We start from the raw sequence: 26,110 nt of genomic DNA, 5'->3' as shown, positions 1-26,110 counted from the left end.
ATCAGCTGTGGGATTTGTCTGCGATCACCAAGCTCAGAAAATAATATGATGTAGTGCAACCTTCCAAAACATTTATTTCACCCAAGTGAGACTCCACCTAAAAAAGTAAAAAAAACAATTACTCATAAAATGATATTATTAGAAATATCACTAATGATATAAGAGTCAGACGAGTGAAGAGATCCAACCAGAAGGTCCAGCTGTTGACGTCTCGCAGGAATAATTGAGGTAAATGCAGCGAAACGCACATTGTGAATGACTTCTCCAAAGAAAGTGCAGCTGCAGCCAAATTCAAGTTTAATGAACACAAACATTAATTTCCCTGCCTCCTGTTTGTTTGTTACAAATATCAGATATAATGTACATTCATGGTACTATTATCTACTAAATATTATATACTACATCTTCTCTACCCTTCATCCACCCTGTGTCCAATGTAATTTATTTTTCCACCACAATCTTTGGCTTGTGTAGCCCTTATCCTCATCTTAACCTGATCTTTCATGGGCAAAGAATTTAAAATTCCACATTTACTAACTGCTTGGGCTACCAATCATATTTCTGTTGTATCTATGTTTAAAAAGGGGAAGTCTTAATGAGCTGAGGAGGGACGACAGTGAGACAGGAAGAAAGTCTATATGGAGAGTGAATATGAGAAATACCCTGCGGGAGTTGACTAAAACCAGGCAGCTCATCGTATAACAGCAGCACAGGAACTCACTTTTCTGACACTTTCAGGTTTCTTACTTCTCTCTCTCTCACACTCTCACACACACACTAACACACACAGGCAGCCATATACATATACACACACGCACGCACACACACTCCCTTCCCTATCCTTCCCCGAATCTCTCTCTCCAACTTACTGTCGGTGGTGTCGGAGTCGTTGCTGCTCGTGGAGTATTTTCTCCTCTTCTTTTCACTCTCCATCTGTCATGGGGGTGGCAGGCAGGCAGGGAGAGAGGTTGGGAGGGAAAGAGAGAGGGGGGGAGAGAGAAAATGACGAGTGAGAAGATGTTCACCATGAAAACACAAGTGTTAATGAAATAATGCGCTGATGGCACCAATCTGTCACAGCCTCCAGCAGGCAGCCTGCCAGAATAAACTGACTCGATCACCGTTACACATTAGCGCTTTGGACTCGCTGGGAACTTCACAATGATACAGTTGTTCTGTTTCTTTGCATACAGTGAGAGTCCTTGTACATGTGGACTGTGAATTCATTCCGCATAAGTGCTGTATTCATTGGGAGCTATTGTGCGAGTCCCTCCTTTTATGCATCTTTTTTTTAATGCTGTAGGATCTTCGTTCCCCATTAGAGCAAAACCAAACACTTTGTGTCTGTGTTTCTTGCCAATAAAGAAACCTCTATGATAAGACCCAGGAATGTAACAATTATAGATTTCGATGATACTGATAATTCTCTGCTTGTTTGCGTGTCTAGTGAAAATTAAAGTAGGGCCTTGAAAACATCTCTTATGCAGGTGTTATGCCCTTGAGGGGATTACATCCAGTTTTGGGGAGTGTTAAATTTAGAAATGGTGCAATGCTCATTTTCCTGCTTTGTCTGTTATCTTGTACTGAAGAAAACCGACTCTTAACTCACGACTACTTCTTTGATTTTAAGTGACAGAATCACTCAGTGTAGTTGAGCCTTTGCAGTTACAAAACCATTCGTTCATCCATTTTACAAACTGCCTATCTTTATTAGGGTCATGCTGGGGCTGGAGCCAATCCCAGCTGACATTGGGCATAAGGCAGGGTACACCTTGGACAGGTTGGCAGTTCATTACAGGGCTGACACATATAGACTAACATCCATTCACAATCACATTCACACCCACGGGCAAATTAGAGTAATTAACCTATTAACCTGCATGCCTTTAGACTGTGGTCTTTGGGTTTTTGTTTGAGTTTTCTGCAGCCCCAGGTTACAAAACTATGACCTTTTAAACCATGGTTAATAGTGAAATCTGTTCATGTCTGCCTTTCTATATTTAACAACCTCATTTTGTTCATTTGTGCCTTATCTTTCTAATTCTAAGAGCAATAACTGAGGGAACTCTCCAAGCTGGAAACATTCCAGCTTGTTCCAAGAAGGATACATTATTAGACGTGATTGAATCTCAACCAATAAAAATATTAAGCCAACTTAAAAAAGGTACCCCATGGAATAAGTAATAAATATGAAAGTCAACAAATCAGAAATTGCTACAGATTTAACATTACAGACTTTTTTTTTTTACTGAATAGATTCTCTCATCTGAAATGAATGAGCCTCCATTGGGACACAACAGGTGCAGTGGCATCTATGGGAAAAAATAATTCATTAATTATTTCCACTGAAGTCATATATGCGTTTCTGCTTTTCTAAGACGACAATTGGAAAAGCAAAAAGATAAAAAGAAGTCTGGTTGCTTGCTTTTGTGGATTTATGTGAGTCTACATGCTTAAATGAACCCACAATTACGCCCATTTTCCAAGAGTGACAACAAGTGTTGTACAGAGAAAGCAATTTTACTTCAATTCACAAGTAACAACAGTCGAAAACCACTTTAATTGTACTATTGTTGAGTATGAGTCTCACTCCAGAGCTGGAGAGGACAAAGAAAGATGTAAGACAGTGGTAAAAAGCAATGAGGGTAAAGTTTATGTATTCAGCGTATTTAGTGTATTCAGCAGATAGACTGGAAGTTTAATTTAATTTTCTGTCCAGAAAGGAACAGAGTGTAGGAGTGAAGAGATGTTTAGACCTAATAAATACAGGAGATGTTACAGGAAAAGATCTTTCCAAGGAAGAGTCAACAGAAGAACATCAGAGAAAGAAATCAGCGTGCATCAAAGAGAAAAAGGTCAGAAATAATCATGGAGAAACTGCCTTTATAAAAATCTGATTCTTCAGCACGTGTGGAATAAGGTGTTTTTGAAAACATTTATTTATCCGGGAAAAGCTGAACTAGCACCTTTTACATTTTTTCCAACAACACTCTGCTTCACATTTGAAATGTTAGAAAGTACATTTGGGGCGCTGAGACTCGAGTTGAAGAGAAAGCTAGATCCGGTGCCAGTGGGAGGAAAGACTGACAGATAAGGGCACAAATAATGGCACTTATTATTTCAAGTAACTGCCTCATCCCATTTTCATTATTTGATCCAAACAGATGCAGACAGAGATTAGACAAATGCTCATAAACACCACGGCCGAAGGGCTCATTGAATGGTTCGGTGATGATAATGTGAATCATATGCTACAATCTTCAGAGTCACCAGATCTCCACCTATGGGAGATTTTTGGGTCAAGGAGCAGTGAAGTTCATCTGATTCGTCGTGGATTAACACTTTATTAAGACATTTTATGTTCATTGTCCTTCAATTTGTCATCTTTGTTGCTTCGCTGTCATCATGTACTAACATGTTAAAGTTAGTAGTCCTGGTGGGCCACTAAAAAAAGATTCAATAGTACTTTCAGATAAGAACATGAACATAAAAAAGAGGGCTGAAAGCACTGAAAAATATCTGGCAGTCAACTTGTGAAAATGATTTTACATTACAATTCAAGATTAAATCAATCTTATAATCACAAAGTCTGGGATTTATGACAGAGCCTTTCAATGTCAAAGATTGTGCAGGCAAAGAAACAGCCTGAAGAAATGTTTAATCTTGTGCACTGGTTGCTTGAGGGTCAAAGGAAGAAAATATATAGAGTACCACTAAGAGGAAAAAATGGAGGGCATGGGTCAAGAGGATCTCAAAGAGAGAAAAATGAAGCAAAAGTGAGAGATAGACAGAGTCAAGAAGTCAAAAGGAGGCTTCAGCGTACTGCTAGAGCGAGGCTGGAGAGCCAAAAGAGGAGGAGGGGGGTTACAACCTTCCGTGTGGGGAACGGAGATTTATGTGGCCGTAAAACTGGGCTATTCCCTCTTATATGGGGCTCTTCCTGTACCCCAGCCACCCCGCCTGCCCTGCACACACTTAACTACTCTGACATTTATGCTGACACAAAAACATGGCACTTCTTTGCTGCCTTTTCCCCTCTTTCTGCTTTTCCTCCCTGCCTAACCCTTCCCCATCACCCCTTCCTTACAATAGCAGGGACACAGAGAGTCTGTGGAGTAAGGTTAAGTATACGTTATTGACTTCCACAGCCTCTCTCGCTTCTCTCTCCATCTTTTCCACCTCTTCTCATCTGTCTAGCTCTACCTCGTCTTCCTGCCTTTGAGAAGAGTGGTTAAGTACATCATTGACTTCCTCTAGCTATGTCTGTCTGACTTCAAATCTGCACGCTTGGATCCATCTCAGGGTTTCCCCTTGCCTATTAAACTCTCAGGCGACCCACTTAAACCACACTCAGGGTGCTAAAGGTTTTTGGTTTTGGGTTTTTTTTTTAAAGCTGCCTAGTCAATTTCTTTTCCTGACCACCCAAAGGAAAATATGAACACTATGTCATATAAAATAGTTTTGAGGATGTATGCGTTATACTAGCATTGTAAATGAGGCTCTTTAAAGGTTGTCTGAAGCATTTACACAACAGGCTTTTTTGTGGAGGAATGGTGGCAACTTTTAACCAGACAGTCGACTGAACTTGCATAAAAATCCATTTTTGCAAGAAATATTCACTCAGGTGGCTGAGTTTGATTGGCTGCCTTAGATATAAAGGACTCCTCCACCATTTAAATGAATGGGTCAGGTTACGAAACGCATTTATCTTGAGCTGGGAGCCATTTGTGTCCAGAATGCTATAAAAACACTTTACTTTGTGAGACATAAGAGGATCTAGCCATGCTGATCCCACTGTAACTCGAAGGACAAAACATGCCCTCTTTTGTCTTTTCCCTTTTTTAATCGATCAACGCAACAACTTGGTTTCAATCCCCAGCTGCAGGCTAAGAAACTCCATCAACTACATCTTCCAGAGCTGACTGCGCTATAGAATTACTGGTTGGTTGAGTATTTGGAATCTGAAGAGGAACGTCATAAATTTCACACCCATTTTACTTTGTTGGTGGAACTGCTTGCCATCAGGTGAAGAGGCGGCTGGTGATTCCACATGTTTTGGGGTAAACACACCTGTCCGCAGTAGGGCTGTACCAAGTAGTTCGAAACTTCATTCGTAATGTTGACATTCAAATCATTTAAATCATCTGAATGTTCAAATTAAATCAAACATTCAGATCAACATTTTGTTCCTTTGCATGTCTATTGATTCTGTCTAAAGATTTTTGATAAAGATTAGGCTGTACCAATGTTATTGGTATTATACTATAAGTAGAATTAGATTCCCGTGGCGGCTGCGTAGGATCGTGTCTGGCTCATGTGATCCAAACATTTCCACAGAGTGTTGCAAAGTCTAAAAGTCAGAGTTATTAGTCAAGTTATTTTGTTGGGTGATGACTGTATAAAATATGACAATAGGCATTCAACAATTGATTTGAAAACCTCACTCTAAGCTTTGAATGTTAAAAAAAAAAAGTGACATTCTGCACAGCCTAGTCCACACTACACATGTATGAACTGCATGTTCCACAAAATCGCCAAGTAATTCCCAAGTGAAGCCAGCACAGGTTTGTTTCTGTGCACCATACGCACATTAGCGACTCTTATCCCAGCCGAGTTAAAACCTACACTGAGATGACATCACACTCATCAGCCAGAGACCAGACCAACAGTCGGGAGATTGCGGTGACAAAGCGAAGGTTGAAATCCCAAATTGTGTGAAAAAACCGTGAGTAGAGCATTCATGTCAAAAAACCTTTTACAGGTGCAGGATCAAAAACCAAACTGAAGGCAAGAGACAAAGGAGACAAAAGGAATGCACACTGTACTGCTGTCACCCAGAGGATTTTATAATCAACAGGGAAGCACAATAGGCCATTTTTACCAAAGACACTTTGAAATTTCACAGTAAGAAAAACACTGGTGTAAAGAAACAAAATCATGATTGTTGAATTCCATAAACGCCTACATGCACATTTATTGTGCGTGCAGGTTTGGCAGGGAAACACTCAAACCAAGCCTTTAAAATCTCTGGACTCTAAGGTTGGCAGATATGACGATCAACTACTATTCGGTTTTGATTTAAACATCTCCGTAACTAAGACTCAAGAGTTTTTAGTGTTTATTTTCATCAAACAAGTACCTTAAGTGCATCATTCAGCATCTCCTCCCTCTGTTCAAGTTAGGCTGCTGCTACTTGACAATCTTTCACAACAGGTTTTGCATTTAACAGACACTTGAGTCTGGAACAAAAACTTCTATTTTGTCAACCAGACTCTTGTCTCCACAAAAGAGGTTTTTCACACTGACATATCAGTGAACTTGTGGCTAGCTGCTGACATTTGGTTTTCATTTGGTTTGCTGACAATGCTAACCAGCCGTTGTGTGGCTAAGTGCGAAAATCCAGAAAGTATTCCCTGTTGTGTGAAGACAGCCCTCAGTGATTCTCCCTATAATTTGGTTTTTTTATTGTGTGTGCATGTGTGTTCGTGCGTGTGTTACAGCAGCAGTTGGAGAATCATTTTGACTTTGGTTCCACATTCTGTGTTTTAGTTGTAAAACTGTGTTTGGCTACACTCTGACGAAATTTGATGGAAAGATGAATCTCCCAGTCACTTTCACAACCAAAAAACAAAGCCTTCGTAATGGATGCACAAACTTTTATTTGACTTATGCTGACTAATTTATTTATGTGACACATCCATTTTAAGAATTTACTGGCTGCTGGTTTCTTTAATGAACAGATAAGGGGTTCAGTGTCTCTGTCAAATGTAGCTGTCATGGGGGTTGAACCTGTGATAGTAAGCTGACAAGACAGACTCTTTAACCTCTTGTTCTGGTGGCAGCCCTGCATTTCTAAATGCATATGTAAGGAGGGAACCGCTGACCCGTTAAAGTCAAAGAACTGACAGTAATTGGAAATGTCACTGTATCTTCTTAAAATCCCTGTTCCTTCATTTTTGGAGCAGGATCATCTAAAAGGCACAAGGCAGACTAACAGCTCTAACTGCCAACAAAAGTCTTTTAAGTTCATTTTCTCCATCTCCCTGTCTCCACCTGATCTCCTTCTTTTTCCTTCCACTCTCTCTCTCATCCTTAGTTTCCATGTCTGCTGTATGTCTCCCTGTTTCCCCTTTCTCTCATGCAGCACACAGTGAACCAGAGCCCAGACCGTTGATTGAGATATTACTTCTTCTCTGGAGAGATGGAGTGGGTGAAGGAGAAAAAGTGGGAGCCAGCAAAGACTGAACAAATGTACAACTTCATCTCAATCAGTCCAGTGAACCAGACTCCAGCTCTGCACCGGGCTACTTCCTGAACACAAAAGCAAAAGAGACCCAGAAAGAGAAGAGAGAAATACAGAGAGAAACAGAGTTTTGCCAAACAGCTATAACAGATGGTACAGTAATCGTGTGCTTGTGTCTCGAGCAGGAATTTGAATATTTCAAGTCACTTTTTTAAAAATAATTGTAGCCAGTTTTAATTTGACTCTGATTTTGCTGCTTAGACCTCTGACTGAGAGAGAACTTCTAATTAAAATAGTTAACCTAACAATCAATTTAACAATTTAACATTCATTCTTTAAAAGGCTCGGTGTCAAATGATATCCTTACAATCCCAGCAGCAGCGAGCTTAATTCAAAAGAACAGCAGCAATGACTGAAACCTCGCACAACTGTTGTGCGTGCAAATGTTGATTACATTCAAAAGGTCCCACATTAAATGTTGATGTAGTAGTTTCTCCTCCAACACGGCCAACTGTAACCATTAGTATCCACTTTCTGTGTTATGATAAAGTACACAAACCATTGAAAAACACTGCTGTACCACAACTTTAAATATCTGGTAATTAAACACACAATGTTGGATGTACTGCTTCTTCTGCCTCCCGGATAATCTAAATATCGGCAAAGACGTGTATCATCAGCAGAGCTGACACCTGAGTGCTCTTTAAGCCATCTGTAATGACACCTACCTGTCAATCAAAGCGGCCAAGCTGTTAATTATGTGTAACTTTAAGCCTTGATATCATCTGAATTACAGGTTTTGGCATTTCTGCATTGGCTTCATTTCCCAGCACCGCAGGTTGCCACTTGGTTGGAAGAGACCGGGGGAGTCAGCACTGATGTCACACATAGTCGGACTTGTTAGAAGCTACTCATGCAGAATCCTCGGAGGCCAAGATGGCAGACTCCGAAATCATCCCACAAGAGTGAACTGATCTGTTGTTTTCAAGTGTGATCCACTTCTTACCCATAAAGTAAAACCTGAACTGCCTACATCAAGAAGTTTATCAGCCAGACTACTGTCACATGAATGATACACAGTGCTGTCCTGCATCTGTGTGCAAGTCAAACAAATGTCCTGCAGTGGCCTCATGTAAGTTATGATGTGATTGTATAGGATTATATTTTCATTCAGTATGTACCTGAGGTTTCTACATTATTATGTTATGTTGCATCATTATTCTCCATTATACTGTCATATGCTTTAGGTTGTATTATGACAGACTTACTGCATAACAATTCACTGCAACACTGTTTTCATCCTTTTGTGTTCCTGATAATACTGTTATTCCAGATTTTTTTTAGAATGTATTAAAGCCATCATAATTATATTGTTTGATTCATTATTTATTTGAATTTACTGATTCCAACGTCTATGTGATGTTTGCGTATTCCATGATAGTGAGCTAAAGCAAGTACATATGCTTGAAGTACTGTACAGAGAAATTGTAATGTAATTTTTTGCTACATATCATCAAAATAAATGTTAGTAATCACACTGTATACATACAGTATTACTGTATAACAGTGCAATATTGTGTATGTATTAGACTGCCTTATCACACTATTGTTTTTTGTTGCATTATGATCCCATACTGTTCCAGCACTGTCTAAATCTGCACTCTGTCTGAGCTGAAGCCCGACAATAGCTGGAGGCAACCATCTGTCAGAGTCAATGAAACCATGTTGTACGAGGGAGAGAACACTATCAAAGAGACCGAAATACAACCATATTGTGAAATAATGTGGTTTTGGTCTTTATTTCTGACAAATCAAAAAATCCCCTGGCTAAATAAAAAAAAAGAAGAAATGAAGTTTGAAAAGGAGCGGAGAGAAAGGAGGAAGGCTCAGAGATTCACAGATCAATATGGGAGTGAAGAGGGAAAAAAAGACGAGGAAAAAAAGAGGGGGGGGTGGGGATATCCCAATAGATGGATGAGGACAGAACGATGAGAGATAGACCGGGAAAAAAAAAAATCCAGACAGTGAGACTATATAACGCCAAGAAAAATAAACAAGTCGGAGAAAGACAGCAGGAAGCACACAGAAGCAGACAGAAATGCTCTGCTCCATCTCCACACAAACAAAATTACATTTTAAAACACAAATGTGCAGCATATAAACAACCACATATTGGAAAACAAGGAGACATATGCACAACACACTAAAAACATAATCCACCTTAAACCTTAAGCTCCCTACATCCTGTAATCACCACGCTATATTAAACAGAACTAGCTTTGCTAATTAACTCATTAATTTAAATAATATGCTGCTCGTCTGAAAATGAACTCTGTGTCTTAAAGCTACTTGGAGAAACTGCTTTAGAAAGATCCTTGTTAATAATATGCTAATTTAATAAGAGGAACCTGTAGTGCAAATTTCTCTGTGGTGTTCTCATGCACGGACGTATACAACGTAACAGTTGGCGTGCTACCTGCTGCCCTGTGGCCAAGCTACGTTACATTAAAGAGCTATGTGACTGGGTTGTGGCCTCCTTTTCATGCATAGCTCACGTTAGCCAAGGGGAAACGAATGGCAGCCAGACAATGCACGGCACACACACACACACACACACACACACACACACACACACACACACACACACACACTCATAAACAAAACAGAGGAAATGGCCAACAGCATGACTAATAACTGAACCAGCAGGATTAGGTGTGATTGAGCCAAAGGTAATCATCACTCTCCTGAAGGTTAAGACACCAGCCAACGCTACACTTCTCAGTGTTAAAGGACCACTACTTTAGTCTAGATTAGTCAATTAAATGTAAATCTAGTCTAGTCTAGATTACTCCTGCAGAGTCCATTAGTGTTTACTTTTTAAAAAGGTCCTGTACGCCCACACAGGTGTTTTCCATTACTGTGGATGATTACACTTGTAGTGAGGTTAAAGCCGGGTGGAGTTATGCTGAGAATTACATGCTGCAAAACTACTGTAGTGTATATGTACCAAAAGAATAATAACGAGGCAAATTGTCCCGCCCTAATGGGTGCAACAAAACTAACAGGAGAGTGAGGGAATTGTCAGTTGAGCCCAGTCTGTAAAAAGCCACAAAGTCCTGAGGAGAGGTATAATAAAGAGACATAAGTGAAAACACCTGAATTGGTGGACTGGATGGATGTGTAAAGGGTTGTAATCATTTGGATAACTTTTAATAATCTGGATTATTAACAATGTCAATCAGGCTGGAAAATTTCTCGCAAATCAAACACCTGGACCCCGTCAGGGGCAATGCTATTTTGGTCTGTTTTCCACACAGCTTCAAACCCAAAGCGGAGCATTTTCCCCATCAGACTTTGTGAACTTGCTCAGATTTAGTCATTTTTTTCTGTGCTTCTACCACGAGTTAGTAGGCTACACAGTTAAATAGTTTAAGTTTAGTTCCTCTTTGGCTGTTTTTACGATCAGAAGTTTGCAAGTTTGGTTACTTCAGCAGGCCCAGGGTTCAAATCCCCCACTTTCCTGTCACTCTACAGCTGCTACTATAGCTCTGGCAACTGTGGTGCACCTGGAACGTATGGCCGTGCTTACCGTGCCTGGTAAGAAGTTAGAGTGGCCATATGATGTTCAAACCCAAACAGAGACAGAGAGAAATCAGACTGATTTGGGATTTGAGTTTATTTACACTCATTCACCCTAAAGTCATGGTCATTATAGCCGACTGCCCAAACCAACCTGTAGTGAGTGAAATATTTGTCACATTAATTTAACTTTCAATCAACAGTTCTGACAATGATTAAAGAAATGTGAAGAATTTCAATAAGTTATTTTTATAAGTAGACTTACAACAGCCTCATCAAGCTTGTTTTCCGTTTGAGCTACTTAATTATGTGAGAATCATTAAACACATGGGAAACAAGGGATTAGCTGGCTAGAGCAAGGCTAAACAGAAACCAGCACCTAAAGTTTGAACCCACAGCAGCATCCATCACTAGCCTGGAGCCCTGATTAAATGACATTTCTTATCTGTACACAGCTAAATCCTTCAGAAATATCCACCTAAATAACATTCAAATTCCATTTCATTCATCGATGCCTACATTCCTGCACATTTAAGACCAAAAAAAAAAAAAAAGAAGCAAGAAACAAATATCTGAAACAAAAACCTGAAATTTAAACCTGGCTCAGACTGCACAGATTTAGACAGCCACCTCCAGCTCTCATTTCAGTGCTATCACCTGGTGTAAGCCACATTTTCTGTGCATAGTTTAATGTCAGCCCAAAACATTTACAATAAGACAAACAGTGGGAAGGTTGACTAATGCATGCTGGGAAAGCCAAGTCGCCTGGGGAGCTAATTAATTGGCTGACTATGACACCACCGAGAGCACTATGTCTGACTGAGCGTTTAAAGAGGACCGTTCTCTGAAATGTTCAACAAATCAGACCTGAGAAAACAGCCGTATCTGGACACCGAGCTGCAGGTGAGAAATAAAATAATGTGTCAGCTGTTTTACCAGTTCAGAGGATGTGTAACACAACCTTGTGCTATAAAAGTAGGGTAGGCTTCAGCACAGAAACCCAGTTTGGATGTTGGAGGAAAAAGTCGGGTGAGAACAGCTGTTACTGCTCAAAGACTAATAGTGTATAGGCTCACACTCGCAGCATGTTTATAGCAGCTTATTCGCACTCTGAAGCATTTCTTCCTTTTAGATTTGTTCATTTGGGCAGGTGAGAACGATGTTGAGCTGAGGGAACCTGCACCTGAAAAGCCGAATATGATGTGATTAAATGGTATTAAACATTATCAGTAGCCACTGAGAGCCAATGTAAAACAAAAATAGAACAGAGTAAGCAACCTTTTTTTTCTAAAATTAGTTACTAAAAATCGTGTTTCAGAAGTGGCTCTTTGCTTTGCTCTAGAGTTACGATACCAAAATGAATTAACCACGATACTATACCAGACAAAATATCATGGTTACGGGTATTATTGCGATACTGCTGCCTTTTTTTATTATTATTATTTTTATGAACTGCAATGTATTTGTACAAGTTATAAATACTTATGAATTACTTCGTTCTTGCCAGCAGAAACACACAAACGGCCAATCAGCTAACAGAGGGGATATCCCCGGTAACAGGCAAACAGCCAATCATTCAGCAGCTATGTAGTTTGGTTGCAGTAGTTGCCATGTTGGTTTGTTTACAAGGGAGTAGCGTGCAGTGAGAGGAGAGTAAAGGGGGCCGCTATGTAGCTGAAACTGGCACCAGTAGTATAGTAATCCACAGTAGTACCGTTACGATTTGGCACCGCGGGGTACCATGGGTACCGTGGCTATCCTGCAACTCTACTTTGGTCCACTGAGAATAAACAGCTGTTCTATTTTTGATGGTCACCACAACATGCCGTGTCAATCGGCACAGAACAGATCGAGCTGGCCGGAAGTCAGACACAAAAAACAGCACAGAGAAGCTGGTCGATTTTCAAAATAAAACACACCCTGTGAAGACTCCAGATCGTAAAAACAGCCAAAAGGGCAACTATTTAACAGCACATTTACTCATGCTAGAAGACAGAAACGTGCCCGGTGGGGTCTGGGCGTAAGCTATAACAAGAAAATCTGTGGTTTAGCTCCCTGACCTGGCTCCTCCTGAGTGGAGTTCTCTCTTTAAAACAGTCTGTAAAATGATGTGATGGACTGGCAAAGTGTTTCCTTGACGTTCCACTGAGTTTATGCTGGCACAGACATTAAAAAACTTTAACCCAGAGAATAGAAAGAAGAAAAGAATAAAGATATGGAATCATTTCAGAGCCTTGAAACCGTTATACCAACTTTGAACAATTTGACTTACAAAGTATGTCATGGATGAAAAAGTTGATACAAAGATGATGACAAATGTTCAGACCACATTCTGCAGAGCGTCATGATGACTTTACATTACACGGCACAGTACAAACTGGTGTATCACTTCAGCTTTATTAGCGCAGCCACTGAAACTTCATCAGTCATCACCGAGTGAGCAGATGCCACTGCAGATGAAAATGGGAAATAAAGTGTCATAAAAAAATTAAAATAAATAAACGCTTTTTGGTTTTAGAACACCTTGACAGCGACATACGGTCTACCTAAGGCAAATATAAGTGTGCTGAGAAGTATTACACTTTAGTCTGATCATATCTGTCAGTGACATCTTATTTCTTGAGATTTTTTGTCACTTTCTTCATAAGTTATGTCAGATCTTGTGATATTTGCTGCAAGCAAAATGCTGCTGAAAAGGTCACTGATGTTAATATAAAGTCCTACCAGATAAAACACAGAGTGATTTTTCTTGTTAATCACTTTCCAGGTTGTTTTCTGTTTGATCCATTCATCGTGCGATGTAGAAAATGTCCAACAGTCCAAAACCCAAAAGTTATTCCGTCCACAAAGATGAACAGCAAATGTTCACATTGTAGAAGCTGGGAAACAGCAAATGTTTGGCAGTTTTGCTTCATAAATGAATCTATTATCAAAACTGTCAATTAAATGCCTGTCGACTGACTAATCTATTAAGATAATGGTTAAAGCAGATTCCGCCATGACTGTTTTATTGATCAGCGCTGAAGCGTAGTGAGACAGACAGGCACTTGTACGAACATGACGAAGATTATTCAATTTAACAATCCGATTTATCCCGAGTGAAAACGACAGGATGTTTGCTGGACATTCTGTCTGTCTCTCTGTCTGTCTCCAAGCTTCCAAATCCGTCTGACTGGCTACGTCCCATTTGTCATCCTGTCCATCCGTCTGTCTGCCTGTAAGCTTGCCATCTGTCTTTCTGTCTGTCTGACTGCTTGACTCTTTGCCTTTCTGCCCGTCTACCCATTTGCTTGCCATCTGTTTGTCTGTCTGCAAGTATGTCACCCCTCTGCCTTGTTGTCTGTCTCTCTGTCTGGTCTGTCTGTCTGTCTGTCTCTCTCTCTCTTTCTCTGTCCTCTCTCCTTCAGTCAGCCCTGTAGATGACAGTGCTTTTACTTCAGTGGGAACACTGTTGTGGTTCGGTGTCTTTTTTCAGCACTTTGCAGCACTTAAGGTCAGCACACTACAACGGTTGCCATGATGGTGATCTATTATTAAGAGACTGTAGCTGCAGAGGCCCAGCAGGCAACACACACACGCACACACATATATACACACAGAGTACTCTCTCGAGATGAGTAGGCAGTCTGGCTGTCAGGACATTAAATGAATGTTGGAACATCTGGACAAACACACACACACACACACACACATATTTGTTTTTTCTTTAGAAAAGCACACTAAGCATTTAAAAAAAAAAGGATATCAATTGTGCTGATGATGCTTGCACACATACATGAACACACTAAAAAGACACAAGAATCAACAATCTGTGGAAGTGAAGTGATTTGCCGAGCATGCACGCACACACACACACCCACACCCACACACACACACACAAAAACTGGCCAGTGCAGAGCTCCTTGAGGATATAGAGGTCAGTCAGTTTGATAAAGAATCCTTGCACATAAATTGCTTCATAACAAGCCATCTCTCTGAGGCAGTGCTGCTGCATCTGTGTGTGTTTGTGTATGGACAAGTGCATATCAGTGGATTTATTGTGTGTCTTAATTTGTGTGTCTTTCTTTCACTATGATTCTGATGTGTGTGTGTGTGTGTGTGTGTGTGTGTGTGTGTGTGTGTGTGTGTGTGTGTGTGTGTGTGTGTGTGTGTGAGTGATGACCAGCCTGCCTGGGGAACAAAAAGCCTAAAGAGCCTTTGGCGACAACCAAACCGGGGGAATGCAGAGCTGCTCTCTCTTCACTACTTCTTTCTCTTCTTTCCTTTCCCGTCTCGCTCTTCATCCCATCACTCACTTCCTCACCAACCTCCTGCTGCCTCTCTCTTATCATCTCTTTCTTATCATCATATCTTATAGATTCTCCCCTCTGCCAAAGCTCTTTACATCCTCCAGTCATCCTGTCCATCGTGTTTTTTTCCCTCTCCACCCTCTGCCTCACTTACTCCCTCTCACCTGTCACCCTCCTTCCTCCTCTCTTCCTCCCTGTTTGTTCTAATCTCACCAACACTGAATATTTCCACTTTTTCAGGGGGAAAAAAATGACAGGAGGCAGGATGAGATGGTCAGGAGTGTGTGTGTGTGTGTGTGTGTGTGTGTGTGTGTGTGTGTAGCTCTACTTGGCTGTGCAGTGCTAGCACTGTGTATACAAGCGAGACAGTAACAGCTAGAAGGCATGCAGGGAAGACTGCAACATAGACATACACACACGCACACACACGTCCAAGTCTATTTTCACTCTCTTTCCTTCAGTCTCCTCCCCAACCCATCTCCTATACACACACTCACACATATACACACACACACACACACACACACACACACACACTTTCAGAACTATTTTTGGACAGAGCCGCAAGAGAGAAGGTAGAGAGGCTCACACCGACAGAGTTTGACAGGTATAGAGAGAAAGAGCACCAAAGAAAAGAATCACAAAGATTTATAAAGTGAGGTTGAGAGACCAGGGAGAGAAAAAGAAAGGACAGGGAGACAGACAGAGAGAGGTAGATGAGAGAGAGAGAGAGAGAGAGAGAGAGATGGGGGAAATAGGGCAGCTATTATGAATGAGCTGAAAGAATGAAAATGTCAGGGTGTGTGAGTGTGCTTCTTGAAATTTGTGTGAACAGATGTGTGATGTTGGGTATCCAGAATTTACCTGAACATCAAACGCATGTGCATACACAAACACACGCATGTATGCACACGGTGAACACACGCACACAGTGAAGATAAGCTCGCCAAGGAAGAAAAAAAACACACACACACACACACACACACACACACATTTGGCACACATCAAACATCCTCATCAGGGCCATGCTAACAGGTGTGCAAGAAAGAAGAGCCTGCAACCTACTCACACAGGCAGACATGAAAGGTAGAAACACACACACACACACACACACACACACACACACACACACATTTCCCTTGCTCAGTATATGGATAAAATAGAAATACATCCTTCCGCATCCTGTCATTTAAAGACGATGACATTTTTTTTGATGTGTTGTCTAGATGAAGCTCAGTTGTTTGGGGACAGGTTTTGTATACGCCTCTCTTATTTAGACTTGTCACTTAAAGTATGCCAAGATGATTTCCCAATAGCAATTTATCTGACACCGAAATGCTTCAAAAGTGAATCCATGGCATCTTTATACAGCAAGAGACAACTGGAAGCTAATATTGGAGAGGTGCATTTTCACATCAGTTCAGCTCTAGTGCAACGCCAAGCCGTAAATGTGTTACTACACCACACAACAAATACGGAAACACTAAAAACTCTTTTGTTTTGGCTTTTTTCTTTCCAAGCGTTCTATTTTTTTCTCAAATTTCGTTCAAATGTATTCCTGAGCTCTTCTTCTTCTTCTACGCCAAGATAATCCATCAAGCCGACGGTTGTGTGGTGACTGAACAGTATGATTATTGTACAGGTGTGTCTTTGCACTGGTCACAATAAAATTCCACTCCACCACAATTATTAGGCACAGAACTATTTCTGTTTCACAAAGGCACCCGCAGACAAGTTATGACCCGCCCTCCTCTGCCTCTGATTGGTTCACCCTGATACTCCAACAAAGGCAACAAGTAGGCTGTTGCATTTCTATTTTAGTTGAGTGTATGATTATTATTTACTTGACTGATTATTTGATAAATGCTAAATTAATAGTGAATGGAGTGGATAATTCACCATAAGTCTTTAAGCAAAAATAGAAAATATCTGCAGGTCTTCTGAGAGAATTTGTCTCTGTTTAACATTTAGAAGCACGGCTCTTTGGCCAATCGATCAACCACATTGTTTCAGATTTAATATTTCAACAACTATTAAACAGACTGCCATGACATTTCATACAGTAATGGTTCCCAGAGGATGAAGCCTTCTGTTCTGTTTTGTTTTTACTGCATGGACTCCTGTGAAATCTACCCAAACATTCATAAAATCGTTTCGCCATTTCATCAGAGGGTTGACACACAGAGTCAAACAACCATTCCCGCTCATATTCACACCTATGGGCAATTTAGAGTCACCAAATAATCTATTGAATTATTGAAAAAAAAAAAATCATCTCAAGAAAATAGTTTTTACCTGTGCCTGGTAGTAACATGTTACTAACAATGTGCGTGGGGCACGTTCAGTTCAGCTCTTTAATGTTGGTCGTGTATTGTGTTTGCAGAGGTAATAAAGTTCCTGTTTATGAACGCCACCACCATGTCTTGCTACCGTGTGTGTGTGTGTCTCTGTGTGGAGGGGTCTTTGAAGAATGGTCGAATAGCTCCCAATTAAATATCAAATAGTATTTTTGCTTGAAATGACCTAAACTCGATGTGCCTGCTGTGTAGACCGGAGCTGCTGCTCTGCGAACATGCTGCATTCGCCGTGGAGCTTGTGTAAACATTGTGTCAGTGTGCGGATTATTGGTCAAATAAAACAAGCAAACTGAAGATGAGAACTTGTGATGTCAGTTTTTTTTTTCCACAACAGATAAATTAAATGAAAAATAAATTGACAGATTAATAAATATTCAGGGTTTTAGCCATGAACGTGGCTGAATTACATTTTGGTTTGAGATTATTTGATACACGAGAATTCAATATCTAGAAAGAAAGCAGACTAAAGAGAGTCACTGCTGGACTTTAATTGAATACATTTCTTAACATGAGCTGTTGTACGCTGGACACTGCTGACACAGTAAGAGCTGCAACAAAAAGGTGTAAAACCACAAATAACCCTGAAGTGCATCCGCAAAAACCACAGCGTAGAGCTGTGCTTAACTCCTCAGCCAGCAACCTTAATGTTTTGCTCACGGCCGCGCTCAATAACACACTTACACACACCAACATCTCCTGACTGACGGGAAGGCTCAGAGCCACTTAAGAGCAGTCATGAGTCACTCTCTGATGCTGATATCACCATCACCATTCCCATCAGCCCTCTCCCCTGTGGTCCCCCCCACCTCCGCCCGCCCGCTGAACACTCCGTGGGGATGCGTTGGATGGAAAGGAAGGTTGATCCTTATGTCAAATACAGGAGACTGTTGTCTCCGAAAAGTGAATTAGCTTTCTGGTATTACTCTCAGGGGAGCAAAGCTACCCTAAGTGAAGTGTAAAATAACACAGAAACAAAGAATAAACACTCCGTGCTCTAGCTGTAGCGTGGTTTAAATGGGGAACGCTAATGATGCTCAGAACCTACGTCTCAGGGAAACACATTAGAGATGACTTCCAAATGAAAGGTATGACTGCCATCTAAGTGTAAAAGCGTGAAAGCAAACATGATCAGTATAAGGATGTCCTTCAGATCAAACCATAATATAAAATATTGAAATATCATTTTACTTAAACACTAAAAGTCTGAACTGGTCAGGTTTCCACTGGTTAGGAACATCTCTCTATGAAGTCCTTTGAGGAAAGATTGCCTAAAAGCGGGCAATCACATCTTCCTCTTGGCCCGCCTCTGTTAGTTCGAGGCTGTGATGCTGGTGTTCATACCCCGCCGGGATGTTTTTCAGAAGCAGAGGGTTTTTTGATGATCAGAAGTTTACACAGGGTGTTTTATTTTGAAAACTGACTGAATTCTCTATTTCGTTTCTGTTTCTAGCTTAATCCGCTTGGTCGTGGCATCCGTCAAAAATACAGCGGCGCACTCTTCAAGAAGTGGAAAGTCGCTTCTGGGGCACTAACAATCACAATCATTGGCCACGATCAGCTCTGGTGGCCACAGCACACCAGGAATGCATCACAGTAAAAGGCTTTTTGTCTATCCTTTGAGCGTAGGTGTTAGTATGACTTCATTTGACTTTGTACGCGGCCAGACGAAAGGTCATACCAACAAATTTGTTTCATGCATACCATGCCCTTAAGCAGCTTCCTTGTGTTACACTTGGATGAAACAGAACAGGACAATTATTTTACAGTGGCTGGCTCTCAGTGTTTCAAGCACTTTTGAGTGCTGAGCATAAAGAATAAGAATTGTGTCCTTAATATAGCAGTGTCAGCAACTTCTGGAAAAAATTAAAAAGGATGGAACAAAGTAGGCAAGGACGAGTGAAGGGAGTGAACTGATGTCAGAAAGAGGAAATGAAAGGAAGAAACTGTGCGTCCTAAGCCACACACACACATACAGACACTGTATATTGGTACACATATGGACACAGATATGCACACCAACCAAAGAGGCGTCAGGCCAAACAAACGAGCCACAGAAATCAAATAGATTTCCTTTATCACCTTGCTGGCTCCAGCCACCAGAACATTAACACAATATTTATTGATGCTGCCACTGTTCCTGCTGCTGCCGCTGCATCATGGGAGCAGGAATGAGAGAGCAGAAAACAGAAAAGGGAAGAGAAAGAAGAAATGAATAAAAAAAAAAGGAGGGGAAAGAAGAGGAAGAGGCTGAGGTCCAAATAATTTTCTAACTAAGCCTCCCGCTCCGTCTCCTGAAATCTGCTGACAAACAATGAAGGAGGTGAGTTGGAGCCAGCTGGGGCCCTGCCAAAAAGCCAGGAGGAGAGAGAGCAAAAAAAAAAAGGGGGGGGGGGGGACAGGTGGGAGGAGGAAGGGAGAGAGAAAGAAACACAGAGAACACAGAGAAGTGGAGGATTGATCCATCGCTCCTGTCTCCACTGCCATCAGGAGTTCATTAGCTCCTGGAAGGGAGTGAAGGAAGGATGAAAAGGACAGAGAAATGGAGGATGAACACTCTGCCCTTCACTCCCGGCGACCCTGACGACCACCTCCCTGTTTATCTACCTCCACGTCTCCCTCCCCACCCCTCCTGTCTGTATATCTGCTCCACTCTTCTACCTTCTGTCCCTGCTGGCTTCACCTTCCTTGTCTTCTCATTTGCCTTTCTCCTCCTCCTCCTCCCTCCATCCTCTATCCATCTTTATACTTTGTCTCTATGGTCGCAAAACTCAGCTGAGCAGCCATTTTTGATACAAGGTAAGGTGTCCTCTTAGTCCCTCTTAACCTCGGCTCTGGTGCCTCCTTTCATTCGTTTGATATATTTGATGGTTTTTAAATACATATTAAGCACAATTTAAATCTTCCAAGCATGACACGGTGAATCAGCAGCTTATTTCCATCTTGGATCGCCGGGTGTTCAAACAGCAAAAGGAAGGTCTGACATATTGTTTCTGTCTGTTGTTTACTCGCCCTCTCTCCTCACAAACATACACACACTAACTCCTGAAACTCTTCCCATCAGGAGCTCAGGCAGCATCTGTCAGACTGTCCATCACTGTGCTTACAGCCTTCAGACTTATTTTTTTTTCCTAAAGAAGAGTAGGAGGTAGCTGATAAGAGACAGAACGGTCCAACATTTAGGATGATAAAAGGAGAATGTAGCTAATGGGATAATACATTTTAATGAATGTTTCTGGAACATAAACTTTTTGTTGGGGGTGGCTGTACATTATATCCGTAATATAACATCATCAGATTTCTCAGAGGTGCGTGAAGACGCCTGATTAAAAATGCCAGTGCCAGTTTTGACTTCTTGAGCACCACGCAGTTCATCACGATGGACATTAACTAGACAGCCTGACATGATTTTCCAGTGTTGCCTCATTCAGGGTGAGAACAGAGCTGCTTTTGGAATTGGGAGGCGCACCCATGCCCGACGGCTGCAACAAAGTAACGGAGAACGACAGCGTAACTGTCGGCGGCAGCGGCTTTATGACCCGTCTCTGAGCCGCCTTTCCTCTGTCATTTGTTTTGCTCATTTGTGTTCAGCCGTGCAGCGATGTAGCTGAAAGTGAGACTTAAGTTCCGCCTGAAATGTAAAAGTACTTTCGGTTCATTATGAAACTGTGGTAGGTCGCCGGAGTCCAGGTATTTGGAATTGGAAACACTGTTTTCAATACCTGCAAAGATGCCGTATAAAGATGCTGTATATTAAATCACCTGGTTGTCAGGACAACCACCCATAATAAGGCTTGTTTGGAAACCAACACTACACAAAACTAACTTCATTGCATTAATGAGACATACGGCGCTGTCTTTGGAAATGATCCTCTAAGGGATTTTTTACTTCTATTCATATACATATATATATATACATTTTTTCCATCTTTGGTAATCATCTCCTCTACACCAGTATTTTCAATTGTTCTGGCTGATTAGACTCAGGCTGATATTAGTTAGCACAGTCTGCACATGGACCTGATAAAGGATCTAATCAGTTACATGAAGTAAAACGTGTGGGTGGCTTGAAATAAATAAACTGTCCAATTCTGGAAACTATCTTTCCATTACTGATCATATTTCTGACTCATAGATTAGTCATTTATTCTATAAATGTAAAAATAAAATGTCAAAATCACCCAACACAATTTCCCAGAACCTAAGTGACATCTTTGTCCAACCAACAGTCCAAAAGCCAAATATTTTCCAGTCACCAAATCCTCACATTGGACAAACTGTAGCCACAAAAGGTTTATCATTTGTGCCTAATGAATAACTTCTATAAACATCTATAATCTAAAATGAATAGTGTTCCACAGTAGAACCGCTGTGGTTAATGTCTCATTTACAGAGAGGAAATGAAAACACATGAAATAAGTATGATGGAAACGCATGCTTGGTGAGATATGCTCTAATGAGATCACTGTCAGCTTTGTGGTAACAACACAGACTCCACGGTGAACTATGACAAAATATGGATCATTAATTTTATCTGAAAAACCATCTGCTGCAGCAGAACATTCACTGCTCTTATTCAGTCAGTGAGGGACAAGTTTTGCAGGACGAAGACTTATGAAGTGCGTTCCAATTACTCGTGCAGGAATCGTCCTGTGAAATACGCGTGTACCGTTTCCCTCCTCGCCAGTGATTTGTGCAGGTGTGCGGCCTTTGCAATTATCCTCATTACTAACGAGGCTGAGTCACGGTGTCAACAAAAGTACAAATGAAAACAGAAGTCTGACGTCATCTCGTGCCCACTGAACAGCAGGCGTGCACACACACAAACACACACGCAGAGGCACACACACTCAAGAACCCACTAATGAGGTTCTAGGCCACAGCAGGGTCATCTACTGAAAGCAAACACACACGGGCTAATGCATACAAACATGCCTGTAGCCTTTAATCCACCACATGGTTGGTTTTATGTTGCAAGACGTGTAGGACGTGACGAAAACTGTAACCGAGGAAACCAGAACAATCCCAAAAATTTGCAACACAAAAAATACACAAATTAACAACTCTTGATATTAAGTAATCCTGAACTGCAAGTGTAATAAACATGTTATTATATCAAAGAATTCATGTTTTATTACAGTACAAGATATTATTATTTTTAATTTAAAAAATATTCATGCCTAAGAACATTTTTTTATATTATTCTGTCTCTTTAAATTCTGCAAGAGAAGTCCAAAAGAAATTATGACAAAGGAAATGTTTTTTTTACATCCCTAGGGATACTGGAAACACAATATTCTCAACTCGCAGAGTGCACAACACAGTACACAGCACATGCAGCTACACATCGACAAGGACACACACACACACACACACAAAAAAATCCTCTGCAGTTAGTAGTAATACCCTTGTGGGCAACATGTTGGTTAGTTAGTTAGTAAGCAGAGCAGAGCGCAGCAGAGAGCTGGTGACATGACAGCTAGCCAACCCGCCTGCAGGCAGCGACACACACAAACACACACACACACACACACACTCACACACATAAATCCTTAAGCTCAGTTGGTTCCCATCCTTCTTATCTGACATGTATTTCTCAATCACACACACATTTGCCCTGCAGCCCTTTTTAGCATTGTGTGTAAAAACTTGTATGTGCACAAATGGAGGGGAGGGCATGCGTGTATGCGCGTATATGGGGGGTGGATTGAGGGTATGGTTGATGTGACGTCAGTGGTCCATTCATGAACAACACACCCCCCAACACACTCCTCCTCCTCCACTTCACTACGTAGCTGCTAATGCGATACAACACACCACGTGGGGGTCCTTACCCCCTTTCCAAGCCAATCAGAGCTCAATGCTTAACGCAGCAGACACAAATACACAGACACACACTACGCTACCCGCCTGTACACACGTGTGCGTATGTACACATGTGAGGCTCAAAAGGTCCGCGTGCTCAAGTTTCACATGACACGCTGCACAGGGAGAGTTGATACACATAGTCTCTCTCTCTCTCTCTCTCTCTCTCTCACACTCACACACACATTCCTGCTCTTAAGCCAGATGATGAGAGAAATCACAGGAAAATCTTCATATCAGGACATGACGAGGGGAAAGATGTCAGGATGGCAGGATGGATAAAAAGGTTAGGAGTAACAGAGCAGAACAGGAGGAAGGACAGAAGGTTAAAAAAGAAAGGACGGATGATGAAAGAGGGATGGAAACGTGGATGATTGGCTGGAGGGCTGGAGGAAAAAACGGATGCAAAATGAAAACAGCTCTTATCCCCGTTCACTTGCCTTGTAAACAACCACTGTCTCTAGGCGAGAGAGGCAAGCCTCGAGGGAGGGGAGGGAGGAAGAGACAGAGACAGAGACAGAGAATGAGTGAGAACAAGATAGCAATGCATCAGGAAAGATATGAAAGACAAGAGAGGGGAATAGAGGGACAGAGAGGGAGTTGTTATGCCCCCACACACCATGACTCATCTCCAGCAGGAAGAGGGATGTGTGCGTGTGTGTGTGTGTGTGTGTGTGTGTGTGTGTGTGTGTGTGAGTGTGAGTGTGTGAGAGAGAGAGAGAGAGAGAGAGAGAGAGAGAGAGAGAGAGAGTTTGAAGATATGAATATGTGTTTAGAGGGCACAAGAGGTATGTGTGCAAAATGCATGCTTGTGTGTGGTGATAGTGGTGATGATGATGAAGATGATGATGGTGTGTGTGTGTGTGTGTGTGTGTGTGTGTGTGTGTGTGTGTGATGGTGGGAAAAGAGGACGGGGGTAAGGGGAATGGAGGGGGCTGCTGTCAAAACTGGGAATATTTAACAGGTCCCCCGACGATCTCGGCTTAATTGATTCAAGACTAGAGCCAGTTCAGCTTCACATGTGCCATCAAAAATATTGCTCCATTCATTAGTGATCAGCACTAATACGCACACATAATATTCTTTATTTGCCCCACTTACACCCTATCTGACTCTCAGCATCAGCATCTGCATCCACATGTCAAGTCCTTGTTGTTGTTGTTGTTGTTGTTTTTCTTCTTCTTCTGCTTCAGGTAAGGATGCTACAGCCACATTCTGTCCAGACAGGGTTCTGACTTTGAGGAGGTAAACAACAGCCACTCCCCCCCTTCATCTAAAGCCAGCTAGATCTGCACAGCAGAGAGCAGGAGGAGGAGGAGGAGGAGAGGGTGAAGGAGGCAGAGAGGAGTTGCTCTAATTCCTTGATGTGTGTGTGGTTGCGTGCTCAGCCTTCCTAAAAAAAAAAAAAAACTAAAAAAAAAACAGTGCTGCTCCCCCTGGTCTACCCCTCCTCCCCTCTTTACTAAAAAGGAGTGAAGGAACCTGCATATCCTCCAGAGACTGGTGCCACTACTCCTGCACCCAGAACCTGCTGCTCCTCACACAACCCTATCATCACAACTTCATCTCATATATAAATAAGACTATACATACATGTTCCAGCTCACATTCTTCTGCAACTTACAGCTCACAGTCTTTGGCACACCGCTGCAAACGAGCCTATTTGTTGCAATTACGCGCAAAAAAAAAAATAACACACTTGGACACTCTCCAACTACCCGCTCCGCTCGCACACTTGATTCCCACCGGAGGCGCGTTCACGTTACGTTTGCAGCACAATATGGCTTAAGTTTACCCGGTTCATTTCATCTGTGTTGTGCACACACGCACACACACACACACACACAAGGGGGGTCTGGCTTCATTTGTCTCCCATTTTCGCTGCGCCACATAAAACACGTACCCCCTCCTTGACCCACATGCACCGCGCTCAGGCTAACAAACAGTGCCGCTGACTGTGACTGACAAGCCCGCTGCAAAAAGTGCGTACAGAGCTGCTGCTAACCTAGCACTAATATAGCACTTGCAGCAGCAGCAGCAGCAGCAGCAGCAAAGTGGACTTGAGAGGTCCTGCAACACTCCCACTTTAACGTTTCACCTTTTCCATCCGTATGTTAGTGCTGTTTGTATTTATTTTTTTATTTATTTACCTTGATCGCAGTCAGCTTCGGGTGCAGAGACGTCCTCAGTCCTGGACGGCGGGCGATTCCCAGAGATTAGGAGATCATTGGGAGCCAGGCACATGTAGTTTTTACAGTAGAGGGTTTAGCACTAGTTCAGTTTGCCCACTCCGTGCCCTGGCAAGGCTGCTAGCAGCGCTGCTAAACAGCCCCGACTCTGGATCCACGTTGGGTGACAGGACTGTCCCTTCCCCTCCCTTTCCCTTCCCCTTCACGGTGCGTGTTGACAGCGCGTCAGCTCCCCGCAAAGAGGACCGGCGCGACCGAGTCCCCCCCCCCCCAAAAAAAAAATAAAAAATAAAATCCCAAATTAAAAAAAAAAAAAAAAAAAAAAAATGGTCCCCCCCCACCCCCCACCCCCCCCCTAAAAAAAAAAAAAAAAAAAAAAAAAAAAAAAAAGTGGCAGCCGAGGCGGAGTTGCAGCCGTTATAAGTCAACAACAACAAACGCACAGTGGTAGTGCCGCCGCTGGTCCTGCTGCTGTTCACGGTTTAGCAGGCTGCGAGGTGCGCACAACATACCGCTCACAGGAAAGCATGTCGCATTTTGCAAAAAAAAAAAAAAAAAGCTGCCCAAACGTGGTGTCAAAAATCCTACTGT

General features: G+C 41.9%; 1 protein-coding gene across 1 annotated transcript in view; it reads right to left on the bottom strand.

Annotated features, from left to right (window-relative positions):
• The window catches only part of jade2 (jade family PHD finger 2), a 185,072-nt gene extending 159,266 nt beyond the window's left edge, over window positions 1-25,806 (bottom strand). Inside the window, exons 1-2 of the mRNA XM_010737760.3 lie at window positions 25,481-25,806; window positions 870-933 (exon numbers count right to left, since the gene is read on the bottom strand). Coding sequence (XP_010736062.2) covers window positions 870-933 — 64 coding nt within the window. The 5' untranslated portion in view covers window positions 25,481-25,806. The remainder of the gene's footprint in view (window positions 1-869; window positions 934-25,480) is intronic.
• Window positions 25,807-26,110: the final 304 nt, after the last annotated feature.

This window comes from Larimichthys crocea, chromosome XXII, assembly GCF_000972845.2.
Source record: "Larimichthys crocea isolate SSNF chromosome XXII, L_crocea_2.0, whole genome shotgun sequence".
NCBI lineage: Eukaryota > Metazoa > Chordata > Actinopteri > Sciaenidae > Larimichthys > Larimichthys crocea.
The sequence above is the reverse complement of the archived record's forward strand: the minus strand, read 5'-3'. Positions and strand labels throughout refer to the sequence as shown.